This window comes from Bidens hawaiensis, unplaced genomic scaffold (assembly GCF_021521415.1).
Source record: "Bidens hawaiensis isolate Kalapana, Puna unplaced genomic scaffold, B.hawaiensis_p1.1 tig00016464_1, whole genome shotgun sequence".
NCBI classification, from domain to species: domain Eukaryota; kingdom Viridiplantae; phylum Streptophyta; class Magnoliopsida; order Asterales; family Asteraceae; genus Bidens; species Bidens hawaiensis.
This window is the reverse complement of record NW_027492512.1, coordinates 80,323-98,399: the sequence shown is the minus strand read 5'-3', so window position 1 is coordinate 98,399 and position 18,077 is coordinate 80,323. Positions and strand designations below refer to the sequence as shown.

The window sequence follows — 18,077 nt, the reverse complement described above, 5'->3', positions numbered from 1 at the left end:
ACAGGATAAACAGGAATTAGAGAGGGTAAAAGAGAATGAAATTTTTTTGTATAGTGATGGCTCTTTTCTTTTTTACTTAACTACTGAATGATGATATGTATATATAGATGGGCAGGGAAATAGAAATTTCTAAAATTAAGGTTTTAAATTTAAAAAAAATATATATGATTAGTAATTATTAAAAGATTTGATATGATAGTTAAAGTACAATAATTTTAAGTATAAATATGGAAATATTAAATCCGTATTTAGTATTATACATACTTCAAAATTTAAACTTATATATATAAACATGGGAATAAAATAAACGATTTACAAATTGTGAATAATCTCTGTATAGCCTCAAATTAAGGATTAGTTATTTACTTTCGTATCATTGCAATATTTTATTTAATTTAAAAATTATTAGTTAAGTACAAAAATAATAAATAACTTATTTGAATTTAAATTTATCTATCAATATGGTAACAACTATAACAGATCAAATTCTTATCTTGGGGTTATGTTATTTAAAATATAGAATTTCTAAAGAGTTTAAATTAGGCAATATGTTAGGACAGTTATTAAAGTTATGAATATAATACTTAACTATGCTATTCGTAAATGTTTTTCTTAATTTTTGTATTGAACAATAAAACTGCGTCTGTCACTAATTTCAAAGGAATCCCACATGAAAGCCAACTGTGATAAAACATGTGGCTCACGCGAGATATTTTGTCTTGAACTCATGACCTCTCATAAGAAATTTATAAGAGTACCATTGAATTAATTGTCCTTTCATCATTAATAACTATATAATAGAAATTGTAAGTGCACAAAATTGTTAAATACAAAATGCTATAAGTAAAAATTAATTAATAAACTGGTCAATGGGGTGGTGGTCCATTGTTAAAGGCAAAATATTTAAACACTTAAGTTTGAGAAGAGGAGCTCTTAGGTTCAAGTTTCATAGACAACAAAAATTAAAAGAAGTTCATTATTCAAAAAAAATATATAAAAGTTAATAAACTGCTTGGATATAAGAATTTATAGCAAAGAGCTTGTAGCCTTAAGATGTAATAAAAGTGTTTATACTGAAATTAGTAATTTGGAAGTAAATTAAAAGGAAGGTGCATTAGCCTCGATAGACATAAATAATAAATTAACACACTAAATCATGTCCATTCATAAATAGAAGGGTTGAAATTTCCATATGGCTAGTTCAAAAATTATAATTTTCCATCACTTATCCTAAAAGTCAAAGATGGGCAAAGTAAGCATGGTCAAAACTTAAAACTATATATGAACTCTAATTTCTGACAGTACGATAAGAACTTAACACGAAAAAGTATAGGTATAACTTAGAATATTTTTTTACCAAAATTGTGTAGTTTAATTTGTCATATTTTTAAAAGTAGTTTCATTAAAAACTTACATTTCTATTTTAAAGTATTCAAATGCAAACAAATAAATAAAAGTTATAGATGAAGCATGTCATATTTGTGTCAACTGAATACATGTGTCTTGTTTTAATTCATTTGTCTCAAATGACATTTGAGTATGTAACATGTTTAACTCGCCAACCCACGAACACAACCTATTGAAGCCCTATAATTAAAACTAATGTATCATTTCAATTAGAGTTTACCTTCCCATAAAGTCTCATAAAAATTGGAAACAAATAGCTTACACATGCATGGTGAGATTTTTAAACTTTGAAGAGACTTGATGATGAAGTCCACATGCATGCTTCTCTACTTATCTCAGGGTTGGTTGTATAAACATGACTTAAAACTGTTTTATAAAAATGATTCAACTTATTGGATAAACTTCAGAATAATGGAGAATTAATCACACAATTAGCATAGGCAATTGACTAACTCTTATTCTTAATCAGCTTCAAACTCATATTTAATTAGCATAATCAATTAATCATCCATGATGTTATTAAATCCAATACAGGGTTAAGCTTATGATAGCTAAGTCAATTTTGACAATAAAAGTAGGTAAGTCAAATTATGCCACTTTTGAGGACATTTGACTTGGTTAAAATAGCTAAGTCAATTTTGACAATAAAATGCTTGCTTTTATAGCCTTAAAAAAAGCCATGTTAATGCATTCAATTTAGTTGTACCGTGCTATCTATTTAGTGATTTAAAGAATTCTGATTTTGGGCATTTTGGTTTACAGTTCATATTATTGACATTGTTGTGATGGTAGTCTGAGATTAATTAAGAGCTTGAATGGGTTAAAGACCACAATCTGGTTTAATGGGTCAATGTGTTAAACCTATTTGAAGTTGTGATGGTTGTCTGAGCTTTACATGCGATGTTGTCTAAGCCTATTTGGTTCCTATTTTCTATGGCTTGAATGGGTTAATGACAATAATTTGGTTAAAAGGGTGAAAGGCTGAACTTTTACGGTTCAACCGACATAATCACTTTAGCTAAACGAGTTTTATAGAAGATGATGTTATGTGAGCATCTTGGTTCCTCTTATAAATAGATTGAATGAGTTCAAGACTTAAATTATATTAAATAGGCAAACGTGTAAATCCGTCGACTTTAACTAAAAACAAACCCTTTAGGTAAGCGGGTTAGTGGTACAATATGTTTCTCTTTTCTCACGGGTTCGCACTCCTCCCCCGCAACGCGGGGGGTTAAAGTTCTAGTTCATATATAAATTTCTATATGGCTCTAAGATATCATCATACCTAAAGGTGGGCAAAAAACATGATCAAGACTAAGGTTGGAATTTCTCACATGACACAAACCTAGCATGAAACTAACAGGTTAGGTAGGTTTCGGGTCAAGATGTGAACACGCTTAGCTAAACTAGTTGTGTCAGCAACTCGTAAACACAAGTACCGTGTTCCGGTTCGACACCCCAGCCTACAAACACCGCAGCAGCCCTATTCAAAACCCGATATCTGAAATGGTTACTCGTACTCATAACCTTAGGATCACAAACCAGTACCTTATTTGTTGCTTAAGAGCTCTAGACAACTTTTTGATCCATAAATAAAGTAAAAACAAGGTATTGAACCATGATTCATGAAACCAACTATAGTAATAGTTAGTAACAATAGTTGACCTATATGATATTTCCATTTATTATGGTTTTAGTTGAGTCAGTCGAGATTATAGTTCAAGTTTCGAATTTACATGTACTCTTTCATAATCAAAAATATTGGCGGAGGCTAAAGGCCAGTTGTCCCGTATGCAAACAACTTGTTCATTTGGCATGTCACGTGATTTGCATACCGGACAACTGACCTTTAGTCTTCACCAGTTGCAAGAAAGTAGAAGTCTTCACCATCTCCATCGTTCTCAGAGCTCGAACAACTGCTAATCAAACTGAGCATTGATGATATCCTCCTATTACTCTTTTTTACTCCAACAAATAAAGCAACACAAGAACCACACATTGCATCGAGTAACCACAGATCCTAACCTAAGTCCCGGTCCGTATCTCTTTAACAAAGCACCACACATGCACGCGAGGTTCTACAATGTTTCTACAACAACTGAAAACTTATAGCCCTAATCCTCTTGCCAGTTCTCACCTGCGTGGTGCGTGGATGTTAGTGCGTCAGAATTTGGCACTACTATTGGAGAACCGGCTAGAGGATTGAGGCTATAAATTTCTAGTTGTTTTAGAAACATTGTGGAACCTCGTGTTTGTGGTGCTTCGTAGACAGACATAGGGTTTGGATCTCGGTTATTCGATGTATTGTATGGTTCTCTTTTCTTTTGTTTACTATAAGTTGCTTATTATTATTATTATTATTATTGCCTGGATTCAATTTTCGTTTACTTATGTTTCTTGTTGATTCATACAACCATGTAAATGTACATATAGGAGTATATATATGCAAATCGTAGAAAAAAGAGATGAGGATTGATTTGTTATTTTAAGATATCACATTACTAAAAATATAAAAATTAGGACTTAGATTGAAGGAAGATATTGGTATGAACGTCTTTTAAACTTCAAACATTGGATATTATTTAACATTTAAATCCTGACATTTTTAAATTGTTTTTTAAAAAATTCATTTTAAAATTCAATTTCAAACATGCAAATTTTAGAAGTTATAACAAAGCTGTTTTTATGGCCAACAAATTTTTAAGGATTTAATTTACTTACCTTATGCTTTTGTATTTTAAGTTAATTAAAGTCTTTTTTTTTCTTTTGGTATTGAAATATATAAGTTAATTTAATTTTAAAAACTTAAAACTGGGTACTTGGAATTTGAAATTTGGATTTTTCTTTTCCTTTTTTCCTGTTTTAATTGACAAATTGGCGTTGGTGTGGCCCACGTACCCCACGTCCACTGTTCGTTTACATAGCCAGACATAAGATCCAGACTTGAGCTCCACAAAGCGGCTTGGTCCGTGTTTTCCAAGTCTGTGATCTCCACATCAACAGGACCTTAGGAATGGTCGCACGTTGGAGACTAACTAAGCTAGGATTAGATGTATTCTTTTGTGATGGAAATTCTGTCCACAACATAAGTCTGGATACCATGTGGAAGCTCACATGTCGACTAGTGTCGGAGTGACCCTTAATCTACATCTTTAGCGGATTCCTCATTTAGCATTTCGGTATATTCTTTGGAATCATATGCAAAAATTGCAAAAGTTGAAAGTTGAACCTATGGATAAATGAAGAAACAAGTATATAGTGCATATCTTATCATGGTCCTCATCATTTAGGACTTAATGAATAATGAATATTCATGTCTTTTGCACTTAATATGAACGTGAAAACTACTACTCTTAATTGAGACTCATTGCCAACCATGTTCACGCTTCTGATGCATCATGCAGCTTCATATATCAGACACTTCCCATAACTCTCGTTCGTCTATATATACATTAACATAAGTCATTTTCAATAATCAAACACATCAAGTAACTACAAAGGAACACACATGACGGGAAAAGCCAAGTTTCTCTAAGGGATCCTCTGAACACTTCACTGGGATCATGTTTTAGTACGGTTTCCTACTGAAGTGTTTGGGGGAACTCCAAGTGCCACTTGACGACCAGCAAAGTAGAAGTGCACGACATTGCTCCTAATATGTCGTAAGTGATCCTCTAAGTACATTAGTCACATAATCGAACAAATGGTGATGTGAGGAAAGTATCATTAATCGGTGGCTAAACAGGTTTCCTATAAATAATAAGATGGTAGTATTTGAGTATATATGACCAATTCTTGATTTTTTTTAAAAATCAAAGGGTGCTGTTAATCGTACCCCCCCTTTCAGTTTTACTAAACATACCCCCTCTCTAAAGTTTTACATTAATACGATTTAAACCTTTTTGTTTTTCCTTTGCCATTTTGGTATCTTTTATTATCATTATTATTTAAAAATAGTTTTTTTTATACTTTAAGAGTTTTTCTTTTATTTTTATTATTAATAATTTTTTCATATTATAATACAGTTTTTTTAGTTTTTTAAAATAACCAAAATAATTGTTTATGCCAAAAAACGTTTCTTTAATTAAAAAGAATATTTTTTTCTATTTTAGTGTTTTAAAAAAATAATTTTTAGGGATAGCTTATCTTTTTTTTTTAATAAAAATCACATTTTTTAATTATTAAAAGAGATTATACAACATACGAATTGATCAACAAGTTGGTTCGTTTCTCATGTCATGTCACAATTATCTTATGCACCCAAACCTAAAAAAAAATTCAAATGATTTTTTTTGTTCGTGAAACACATATGATATGATAAAAATATACAAAACGTTTTATTGTTCTTATAAAGACGTTATATGATTATTCTTTAAATACATTTTATAAAGCATTTAATAAATATTATTATTATGATAAAGAACAATAAACACAAAAAGAGAGAAAATGAAAAATAAAGTAATAAACTTTAAGGTTTTTTATTTGATATTTTAAAGAGAGACTTGAAATAACAACAAATATTAGAGGGTATGCCAAATAAAATTGTAAAAGGTATTGAAAGTCTAGGGAATGAGTTATGACAATTACACAAGAGAAGTACGTTTAGCCTAACTCAAAATTAAATAACTAAATTACCGTTTCAATTAATTCTATGATCTCTTTCTCCATTTATTATTTAATCATATATCTTAAATTGAGGCATTGCTCCTACACCAATTCATTGAGACAAAAATATGTTTTTGCCCATTTTTATAGATTTTTAAAAATACTATTATGACAATAATCTGTGGCTACAAAAACACGCTTTTAAAGACCGTTCCGGACTTCCGGTTGAACATTTTTGCTGCTCTTTTATGTTTCTTTGTGGTCGTGTACAGAAATTTTGTGTTCGTTTAATTAAATGAACGAACATGAACACATGTGTTGTTCGATCGTTTATGTTAATGAACGTTCGTGAATATTTGTTTATTCATGTTCGTTTATGTTTCTGTGTTCATTTAAGTAGGTTTATATGCGTTCAATTATGTACGTTTATCTTCGTTGAGTTATTTTCGTTTATGTTTGTGAATAGTTCGTTTAGATTTTAAATAAACGAACACGACATGTTCATTTTTTAAATAAACGAACATGAACACCAAATATTGTTCGTGTTCGTTTAAAGTTAAATGGAACATACCCTTGTTAGTGTTCGTTCGATTCGTTTGCAGGCCTAGATATATGGTGTAATGTTAAATTCACTTCGAAAAAGATATTATGTAATTTCAAGTTGTGTTGGTAAATTTTAGCTATAGTTATTTGCGTATGAACGAGAACATGAAAGAAAAACAAATAATGTATATATAGAATCTTTAAAAGAATACTAGTAGACCAGGAAACACGCGTCTGGTTGGGCGGGGTAATGGTAGTGGTAAGAAATAGCAGACCTGTTAACTGAAAGTGAACCGAAACAAAGTTAACTGAAAATCGGTTAAATGAAAACCAAAAAAGTACAAGTATACCTGGAGAAATGGGCGTGTCGAGTTGGTTGGGAATGAGCAACTCGTTAACCGAATACATTTATGTTGACTTCAAAAGCTCAATCTTAAACCATAGCCGCTTTTTTATGTATTTTTCTTATTAACTTTGAATTTTATAGACATTCTATAATCGGAAGTCTATACATTTGGGAGTTTGAACTACTTAGAAGTCTTGAATTAACGACATTTTTGAGTTTTTGAAGATTTCAATTTGAAAGCGATGTACAAAACCAAGTTTAACCAAGCTGCTCGGTTTTAAACCAAACCAAGTTTAAGCATAAATATATCGCACGTTTTTTAAATTCAAACCGTTTGGTTTTACTCGGTTTCAAACCAAACAAGATATGAGCAAGTTATGTTCAGTTTGGCTCGGTTTGTGAACAACCCTATTAATCAATGGTTACTCATACAAAGAGAAAGGTTAAACTAAAAAGTTAAGTTTTCCTAAAAAGTGTAGGAAGCATTTTCCACCATTAGATAACAAGGGTAGGATTGTAATCTTACTTTATTTTTTTATTATGATATGTAAATATAAAATTAATCAAATTTATTAAACATCTAGAATTTGTTCCTTATTAATCTGGATTTAGTTAACAAATAATAAAAAAATAATAACCGATTGATATTATCATGCACCATCGTGATCTTCTATATTCATTATCAAGATCTCATTAATCTCCAGTATTCTTCTAATTCTTATTCATCATCGTAACCTATTCATCTTAAATAAGTAAAACCTACAATATTCAACATGGAGACCTTCATGGATGAACATCAATTAGGTAAAACTCAACTATTTTTTGTTGTTCTCGTTGACCCTTTATGTGTTTCGTGACATGGTGTGTTATGTTCTTCTGGATAATTTTCTAAACCTATAACAGTTAGGTTATCATGTTATGTAAAACGTCATTAATGTTTGTTTTTTTAAATCTGATCGTAATGAGTAACATGATGTGTTTATTAAATCTGATATTGACATGGTGTGTTTATTAAATCTGATCGTAACAATTAGGTTACGATGTGAATAAGAATTTAATCTAATTCGTCAGGTGTGTTTATTAATAGTTTACGAATTGTTTATTGACGATGTTTTGTTTCTTCATTGCGTCAGGTGTGTTTATTAATAGTTTTCGAATTACAGTGTGTTATGGCTTGCTATTTTGTTTATAGTGTGTTTCGTTGGTTTTACCTTTTTAAGCGTGTTTTGCATGTTTTTTTAAATTACAGTGTGTTATGGCGTTCTTTGTATTCTACATAAATAAGTGTGTTATGGTTTGTTTCGTATTTTGCCTAACTAAGTATTTTTATGGCTTGTTTTGTATTCTGCCTAGATAACTATTTTTCAGCCTTGTTATTTTAATTTCAAGTTGATTAGTTTCTTTCTATTTACTTCACAGATCCACCAGCCTACCAAGAGCTTGGGATTCAACACATCTCTCCCAATTCCGGCACTAAGACGTACAGGCCAATTGTGTCTGCATCAATGATACCCAATGAAGGTATGATTTTTGATTCTGTAGATGCTGCAGAGCAATTCTATAAAAGATATGCTTTAGCGGGTGGATTTTCCATAAGGAAAGGCACACAATCGGTCGTTAGTAACGTTGTTCGGCTCAAGTATTTTGTCTGTACCAAGGAAGGGTCAAGAACTGTTAAGGAAGTTGACACGCTTAGTCAAGATTATAAAAGGAAAAAAGAGCGTAGGCGACCTTCTCAAAGAACCGGTTGTAATGCACAACTCCGCTTGGTTATAACTGATGAAGGCAAATATAGAATCAAATATTTTGGCGAGGCACACAATCATCCTTTTGTTAACGAAAATGATATGCATTTTGTGACAGCTTCAAGGGAGCTTACATTTACACACAAAAAGGTGTTAGATGATTTGGCTAATATCAACATTGGTCCAGTGAAGGCTTTTAACATTATGCGGACCCTGTATGGTGGCTTCGATAAATTTGGTGCAACAAAGTCTGATTGCAAAAACTACAAAAGAAAGATTAACTTGTACATTGGCGACTACGATGCTGAGATGGTTGTTCAACGTTTTATGGCGAAAAAGGATTTTTGTCCAAATTTTTCATGTGACTATATTACCAGCAAAGATGGCACATTGAAGGGTTTATTTTGGCGGACGAGTGTTCAAAGAGAAATTTTTATGTCTTCGGGGACGTTGTATCATTTGATGCTACATATCGTCATAACAAGTACAAAACTTTTCATTCCATATTATTCATTTTTTCCTTCAAATTATACAAACTTAAGTAGTGTGTATTTATTTCATTTTATATTCATTTATAGGTATAACATGGTTTTTGTTCCATTTACTGGGATCGACAACCATAATAGGAATGTTACTCTTGGCGCGGCTCTACTTGGAGATGAAACAACTGAAACTTATTCATGGTTATTGAGGTGTTTTAAGAGTGCTTTTGGGTACGAACCCCCGGTGGTTGTAACTGACCAAGACCCCGCTATGAAGCGTGCAATTGAAGATGTTTTCCCTAATTCAAGACACCGTTTGTGCCTGTGGCATATCATGGATAAACTATATGGGAAGGTACAAAGTACATTTTAATTATTCCCCCCTTTATTTTTATAACAATTGATTAAATTGTTTCAAATTTTTTGAAAAACTTACATTCACAGATCGGTGCCAATCTATGCAACACTACCGACTTTAAGACTTGGCTTTGCGATATTGTATGGACTGATTCTATAACACCCTAATTGTTTGAGAAGGAGTGGGATTCCATAATGACCGATTTTCAGTTAAAGGATCATGTATGGTTGAAAGATACTTTCCGGATTAGAGACTCGTGGATTCCAACATACTATCGTGAAGAAAACATGTCTGGTCTAATGCGTACGTCATCAAGATCAGAGAGCGAGAACTACTTCTTTGGGAAATTTTGCAACGCAATTTTTACTTTGGTCGAGTTCTTGTCACATTTTGAAACATCATTGGAACATCAAAGGCATGAACATCAGAAGAACGATCATGATTGTCGTTACACAAGTGTAAAAAAGATGAGTAACTACACTCTTGAAAATCAAGCTCATGAAATATACACAAGAACCATCTTTTTTGATGTCCAAATGGAAATTCAGCAAGCACTTCACAACTGCACTTATCGAAGCTACGAACAGGTCGGTGATTACTTAAAGTTTAGTATTCGAGATTTTGAACATCTACCTGCTTCTTTTCACGAGGTAAGTTAGAAACGAGCTAACATTATATTTTCTTATACTTAGTGTTTTATACATATAACTAGTTTGATAATCTTCATAGGTAATGATTCGCTCGGAAGACGTGACAGTGTATTGCAGCTGCAAGCGATTCGAGCAATTTGGTTTACTATGTCGTCACATTTTTAAGGTTCTCCACATTGGAGATATTAGGGTTTTTCCAAGACAGTACATTAATCGGAGGTGGACCAAAGACGCCGTTTCTAATAGCCCAATGCGTTCTGTTGGTTTTGATGAGCCTAAGATAGATAAAACTACCGACGTCTATCGTGTTGTTCGTGATACTAATATCGCGCATGATCATATTATTAATAAACTTGTTAATGATATGGAAAAGTTAAACCAGTTTCATGACTACGTCAACGATTACAAATCCACAGTTGACGAGGTTACATTTGACACACTTAGACCTAGCAGAAGAGATCGGTTTGAAGAACTCACCGGTGTCCCTCAACCTGAGCAGATAAACATACGTGCTCCAATTGGTGTTAGGAATAAAGGTTGCGGTCTTCCTATTCGGTACAGGTCTATACGAGAGCAAGCAATAAGTCAAATTAAACTGGATAACCCTCAACGGACGTGCAGAATATGTAAGCAACCAGGTCACGATGCTCGTAGTCATCATAAGTATGCTATAACCAGCGACACGTTAGCTGATGCTACCTCCACCAAAATTGACGAGATGGAACATTAAGGTTCATTGTGGGTTTTACAATATCTTTGGTTTTTGTTATTTTTATTAGCACATTACAACTTTTCATAGTTTCATTTATGTTTCTGTTAAAACAATAACTTGTCAGTGTGTTTATTTATTTTTGGACCGCATTATAAAACATTCACTCTGTGTGTATGATTTGCTAATCTATTATGTTTATTTTGATTATTATATTTCAATCTAGATAATTTATAACTTGTCAGTGTGTTTATTTTGATTATTATTTTGATTATTATAAAACAATAATTCTACTACTTTAATGTGTTCAACACGGTTAATAAAGGCTAACCCAAATGACCAAAATCGGAATCACAACACTGAGCTGGATGGTGTGTTGTCCTGGTACACCGGTACTGATCAACATGACACATTTGAGGCTTTTCCTAATATACTTTGATATGATCTGTTACATGTATGATTGTTTAAATAGCAAGCACCTTAATATAATCGACACATCCAAAACAGGTTGTACTAACATTTAATTATGTGTGATTGTTTAAATAGCTAGCAACTTAATATAACCGACACATAATAACGGTGTTCTATTATTCAATGATATGTGAGCACTTATTTTATATTTTGAATCATCATGCTTCTAATGAATTCATCAACATTACAGCACAAAACATGTTTTAATAAAAACAACATTCCAGATTAACATTCAAAACAGGTTGTACTAACATTCAAACTGTTCAAAACCAAAACACAAAAAAAAGTCTAACATCCAAACCTTTCTGATCCAAAACACAAAACCAAAAGTCAAACATTCAAATCCACATAATTAAAATACTTGTACTAAAATATCAAGATAGCTTCAAGCGCTCAATTATTCTTGCCCGTGCCGTGTTTTCCAGTTCTATCTTCTCATCAGCAGACAATCTTTCATACTCCATCATATCGTGCACGAACTCAGCCTTTGTCAGGTTGATTTCGCTCAGCAACATCTTTGCGACATACTTCCTTCTAAGATCGTTCAGCTCCGCCTTTTGTTTTCCTGAAACTCTTCCACGAGCGTCCACCTCCCCTGAAAGCCCACAATCAGCAAACCATTCTTTCGTGACACAACCCTTAAAAGTCTCCATGTGTCTCATCATAAACACTCCACAGTCTACATGGTTGCTTTTACTTGCCCATGGTATATCCACCCTCCTTAGTGTAGACGTCCTCACCTTTGACGTCCCAGGGTGATTTACCCACTCCAAGTAACCAGCAAATGTTTCTCTCTGATATTATTAACAACAACAATTCAAAAGCAATTTTATTAACAAATATTTAATTACAAAACACACACTTACCATCAGCTCAGGCCAGCCCTTATACACAAACTTGAACGATCCCCTGGTTCCCATATTATCAATAACAAAAGTATGATGTGTCTTAAGGTTGAACGCCATTAAATAGAAGTGCTTTGTGTTTATAATTGGTACTAACACAACATCCACGCCTGCAATTCTTCTTAGCTTTTGCGTTTCCAGATGCTTTTCCATTTTCTCTTTAAAAAATCCGATTCTAGTTGCTATATCTGTTTGATACTGGTCCGGTAGCTGTGTCATTTATCCAAAGAATATGTTCATTATACATTATAAACAAAACAACAACATTAGTAAACAAAATATATAATTCATACTAGCATCACCGCTGAGCAGAAAAGCCTATGAACTTTGTTAAACTTTGAACGAACAGCTTCTTCATGGTTTAACAAACTCGCCCAAGCTGACATTACCGACACATGCACCCCTATGTCCGGGCGTAAGGTTTCCATTATCACCTTTCGTACGCTAACCCCCCGTCCGTGCTAAATACAATGTCCCTTATTTAAAGAATAACCAGACATTACATATAAAATTAATCATAACGAATACATATTCAAAATTAACAACCCATAACAAATTAAACTTACCAATGATTCCCGTAAGCCGCAAACACAAACTCAATCACCTTCGCTTCCTCCTTTGTTAGCACACAGTTCAAATTCACCGCACGTTTCGCATGCAGCGAGCAGAAAACTTCGGAAAGGAACTTCATTCGTTAAGGTCTTTTCGGTGTGTTTACCTCCCAGTCATGTTCAGCAATTCGCTTTCCATTAGCGACATCATCTAACGTCCCACGACCAACATGACAAACTCTAGATTCAAGATTGAATTCGGGTACATTAAAACTAACTTTTTTCTTTGTGGCCTGAGACTTTACCGAGCCGGACTCATACTTTTCAAACACTTTTTCTATGCTTTCCGAAGTCCTTTGTGTCAGCACTATTGGAGATGTCTCACCGACCCCATCTCCTTCATTCTTCCCAGACTCATCATCCCCCTTACCGGTGTATCTAGCTAGATTTTTCTTCCATTGCTCATCCAAGTCTTTAATTAAAAGGCTGCTAGAACACTCATCATTTGTTTCATCAAACTCCCGACATATATCCCCGTATATGTTGTCGAAATGTTGCATAAGTCCGGTCAGTCGTTCCGCTCTCTCCTATTTAAAAAACCAACATACATATTTTTATTTAAAATCACAACTCAATTCAATTTACAAATAAAAAAACCATATAAACTTTAATAATATTTTACCTCTTCATCAGTTTGTGTCGGCATAATTAACGACTCGTCACCATTACCAAGTTCCTCCTGTTGTTCCCATTCATCAACAGTGTAAGGCCCCGTTACCGGTAGCCCTACTTTGGTGTTGGATTTACTCATAAACACAGTTCTTAATATCAGAGTTAATTAAAACATTCGCGGAATATTAAAACTTCAACCATAATATAATACATAACCTTCACATCTTGTCTTATAAAACATTCATAGTCATTTAAAACAAAACATAGTCTTTAAAACATCACAACATTTCTTCGAGATGCCAGTATCTTCGATTCCATGCCATGTGTCTTCAATCATGCTAGCTGCCTCAACCTATTTGCCTGTGTGCATACTAAAAGTCAGCTACGCTGAGTGAGTTCCAGTTAATCACATAACTTACTTTACTTACACATATACGTGCCCGAAGGTACGCATTTCATACTTAACCTGTCCATCAATCTTTCATACACATACATAACTAAGCTTACGTTATAAAGAGCATTCGCCCTACATACCTCGGATATTATTAGGGTTCGGAACCCTCCATCCTAAGATATTATTAGGGTCCGGTGCCCTCCATCCGCGGATATTATTAGGGTCCGGTACCCTTCATCCTCGGATATTATTAGGGTCCGGTACCCTTTCTTCCATACCTTTTTAACATACTTTTCTATATACATAATCATAAGTTTCATACATACATCATTCATTCTTCATCTTACATCATACATATAACATCAACCATTTTCTGGCAATACATGCAATTCCGAAGATCGTTCATGTATCGACAAGAAACCATTCATACATTAAACATAATACATATATGGCATACACTTATCACTTAGGATAAGTATATTAACTAATCACATCGAGTATGCACACAGCCCCAAAAACATAACAAGGAATGGGGCTAGAAACTCACCTGAAGTCGGTTACGTTCACCGTTAATGGTAATTCCATTCTTGAGCTGTGCACGGCTAACTGTATAATATTTACATGTATCAATTAACTATTCTATCTCATATCGTATTTCTATCTTTTTTTATAACCCACAACGAACGGGGGTCCGGGGGCAGCGCCCCTTGCAGCGGTGTCTAGGGGCGGCAGCCCCTAGCAGGGTCCAAGGGGCAGAGCCCCTGGCTGGGGTCGAGCTGTTTCCATTAACTGTCGTAACACATTTTCCATTAAAATTTCGAATCATTAATTAATTCGCTAACTCAAAAGTTCAAGGGCTTAATTGTAATTAATTCATTCTTTTTCTAAGTCCAGGGACTGTTCTGTCATTTTATTAAACTTTCTAGTTCGTTATTCAGTCTTTAACGAATTGACTTATCTTAGCGAACTGGTCCATGTAGCTAATTGAACCCTTAACGAACAGGGCCTCTGACGAATCAGTCCATATAACGAACCAGTCCACATAGCGAATCAGTCCAGGTAACGAATTGGACCTTCTAATTCGTTGTCTCTGTTAGCGAATGACTATAACGAATCAAGGGTAATTCGTTATCCTTTTCCCTTAACGAATTGGATATGAACTAAAGCTAGTTCGTTAATCTTTCCTTAGCGAATCAACACACGAATCACCTGCTAATTCGTTACGCTCGCTGACAAACTAGGGTTAGGGTTTTTCAAAGAATGTCAGAAACATTCTCTGACATCCTTAAATACTCAGCCGCCTTTCCGGCGCCGCCGTGCCGGAAAACCGGGCGGTGGCCGGAAAAACGTGTTTCAGCACCGTTTTCACCCTTTTTCGTCTCATTTGATCCAGATCTGAGCTAGGGTGACCCTTAATCTCATCTTAGGTTCGGTTTATACCCGATAATACCCGGATCTCGTAACTTAACGGTTTAACGGTGTCGGTTTGTCGTTTCGTGACTAAATCTAATGGTTTAAGTTCATATAATATCAAACTATCATTACCTCGGGTCGGTGCTCGGATTCTTTCTTGGTTTCGGCTAGAGAAAAGGGAAGAACTAGAGAGAAGCTTAAGTGTGTATTTTGGTGGTGTAAGGAATATGTGAGAATGAGGATTAAATGGTGATTAATGGTTTATATATTTATGGATCATGGGCTTAAGCCCATGGTCTTGCTTCTTTCTTTCCTAACCCAAGTCCATAATCCATATCCGTTTACCCAACACTAGCCCAACTCATAATAACTCGTATTTTCATTTATTAACCGAAACTAGAAAACGGGATGTTACAAACAGCCACGTTATCTTGCCTTATATCTTTATTCGGTTCCATAGCAGCCACCTTATCACCAGACGGTACCTTCTCATTTCCTAATGTTTTACACTCTTTTTGATTCGATTCATCAACAACCGAAGTGTGTTTTCTAATCACCATATTCGCTAGCTCCTTTTTCGTAAACTTATTAACCCTTTTACCACCATCAACAACCCCACCATCTTTTGCTCCGTATGTTTTTTGTTTTCCAGCCTCGCCTGCTTTTTTTACCTTCTTATCTGCCAGTTTCTTATCTGGCAGTTTCTGCTCCAAAATATTTTGCAACTTCGTTAGGTCCTCATCCATGTAAACCGTAATTGCCATCAACTTTTTCCCATTCTCCACAACACTTTCAAACTGACAACTTGCATACGCGTACTGCATACAAAGGAAAATACCATGAGAAAAAATTAATCAATAACACTAATCTGATTATAACATCAGTTAATATAAACTTAGCAAAACAATAAAAGTTTCAGGAAATACGTACCGCAAGCAAAATCATTGACCGTTGTATTCTTTACTTTCGTTCCATTTCTCACGCACACTATTTATAATTGTTAACAGGTATCGACACCAATTCATCTCCCGCACACTATTTATATCTTTAACCGCGGGTATAAATCTTTGATTTACCGTGTTATTACCGGTAATATCACCCATATATGTTCCTAATGCAACCAGAAAGTTCATCTTGAAATGCCAACTAGTATCTCTATTGTTTTTTACGAACTCCATAAATTCTAACGGGCAAAGTCTCCCCTTCTAGTTCTCAAACTGACTCCTCCATCTTCTGACAACCTCATCTTCAACTCTTGGCTCAACGTCTCGACTATCTCATTCTTTCCACGAGGTATTCCTAACAAACTTTCTACAACCGACTCGGTAATTTTTAATTGCTTTTCTCCTAAATTAAGTATGCTACTTTCGATGTAGTGGATTATGTTGGTAAGTGCTTAACTTGCTTACAAGTCAAAGCCGAACACCAAAAGCCTTATGGGAAGATGCAACCGCTAGAGATACCTGAGTGGAAATGGGAACACATCACCATGGATTTCATAACTAAGCTACCTCGTACAGCTAAGCAACATGATACCATCTGGGTGATTGTGGACCGTTTGACCAAGAGTGCTCACTTTCTGCCCATACGAGAGGCCATCTCGTCAGAAACGTTAGCAAGCTTGTTCATCAAGGAAGTTGTAACCAAGCATGGAGTACCGTTATCGATCATGTCCGATAGAGATACACGGTTTACTTCGAGGTTCTGGAAGAAATTCCATGAAGCTATGGGGACGAGGTTGAACATCGGTACGGCGTATCATCCTCAAACTGATGGACAGTCTGAAAGGACGATCCAAACCCTTGAGGATATGCTACGTGCTTGTGTTTTAGATTTTGGTGGAAGTTGGGATGATCATCTGCACCTGGCAGAGTTCTCCTATAACAACAGTTACCATTCAAGTATTGGTATGCCACCGTTTGAGATGCTTTACGGTAGACGATGTAGAACCCCGGTGTGTTGGGGTGAGATTGGTCAGAAAGAAATGGGAAGCCTAGAAGTGGTTCAAGAAACGTCTTCAAAGTTCGATCAGATCAAAGCAAGAATGAAAGCCGCTCAAGACAGACAAAAGTCTTATGCAGATAAGCGGCGACGACCAATTGAGTTTAACGTTGGTGACAATGTGACGCTTAAGGTCTCGCCTTGGAAAGGAATTATCCGTTTTAGGAAAAGAGGAAAGTTGAGTCCGAGGTACATTGGACCGTTCAAGATTGTAGGTCGTGTGGGTGAAATAGCTTATAAACTGGATTTACCCGATGAGTTAGAAGGAATTCATTCAACCTTCCATGTTTCTCATCTGAGGAAGTGTCTAGCTGATGACACGTCTCACGTGCCATTAATGGACATTGAGGTTGATGAACAATTGAACTACATCGAGCAACCGATAGGGATCGTTGATCGCAAGGAGAAGCAGCTTCGTCACAAGATTATACCCTTGGTAAAAGTGATATGGAAACACCGCAAGGGATCAGATGCTACCTGGGAAGCCGAGGATGAAATGCGCAAGTTTTACCCTAGTTTGTTTATGTAATAGTTAGGTTTCGGGGACGAAACCTCTTTAAGGAGGGGAGACTTGTAACATCCTAAAATTTTAATGATGAATAAAGGAAGTTATGTTTAGTGATTTCACGTAATTAATTAATATCGGGTAAGGAGCGGGTCTTGGACTTGGATTAATTGAGATGAGTTAAATGAGAATGGGATTTCAGGGATATAAACACCCCCAAAATCCCAAAATATCTTCATTTTTACCATACTCTCTAACACTTCCAAAACACGCACACCACACACCTCAACCGCCGACGGCCGGAAGAGAGAGGCGAGATC

At 34.8% G+C, this 18,077-nt stretch overlaps 2 protein-coding genes across 2 annotated transcripts; both read left to right on the top strand.

The window, feature by feature from the left end:
• The first annotated feature begins 8,406 nt into the window (after positions 1-8,406).
• Positions 8,407-9,653, top strand: LOC143551606 (protein FAR1-RELATED SEQUENCE 5-like). Its single transcript, XM_077042003.1, has 4 exons — positions 8,407-8,958; positions 9,024-9,130; positions 9,225-9,483; positions 9,573-9,653. The coding sequence occupies exons 1-4, from the start codon at positions 8,407-8,409 to the stop codon at positions 9,651-9,653; spliced, it is 999 nt and encodes a 332-aa protein (XP_076898118.1).
• A 27-nt stretch (positions 9,654-9,680) lies between these two features.
• On the top strand, positions 9,681-10,866 carry LOC143551605 (protein FAR1-RELATED SEQUENCE 12-like). Its single transcript, XM_077042002.1, has 2 exons — positions 9,681-10,136; positions 10,216-10,866. Exons 1-2 carry the CDS (start codon positions 9,681-9,683, stop codon positions 10,864-10,866), a joined length of 1,107 nt encoding a protein of 368 aa, XP_076898117.1.
• The last annotated feature ends 7,211 nt before the right edge of the window (positions 10,867-18,077 follow it).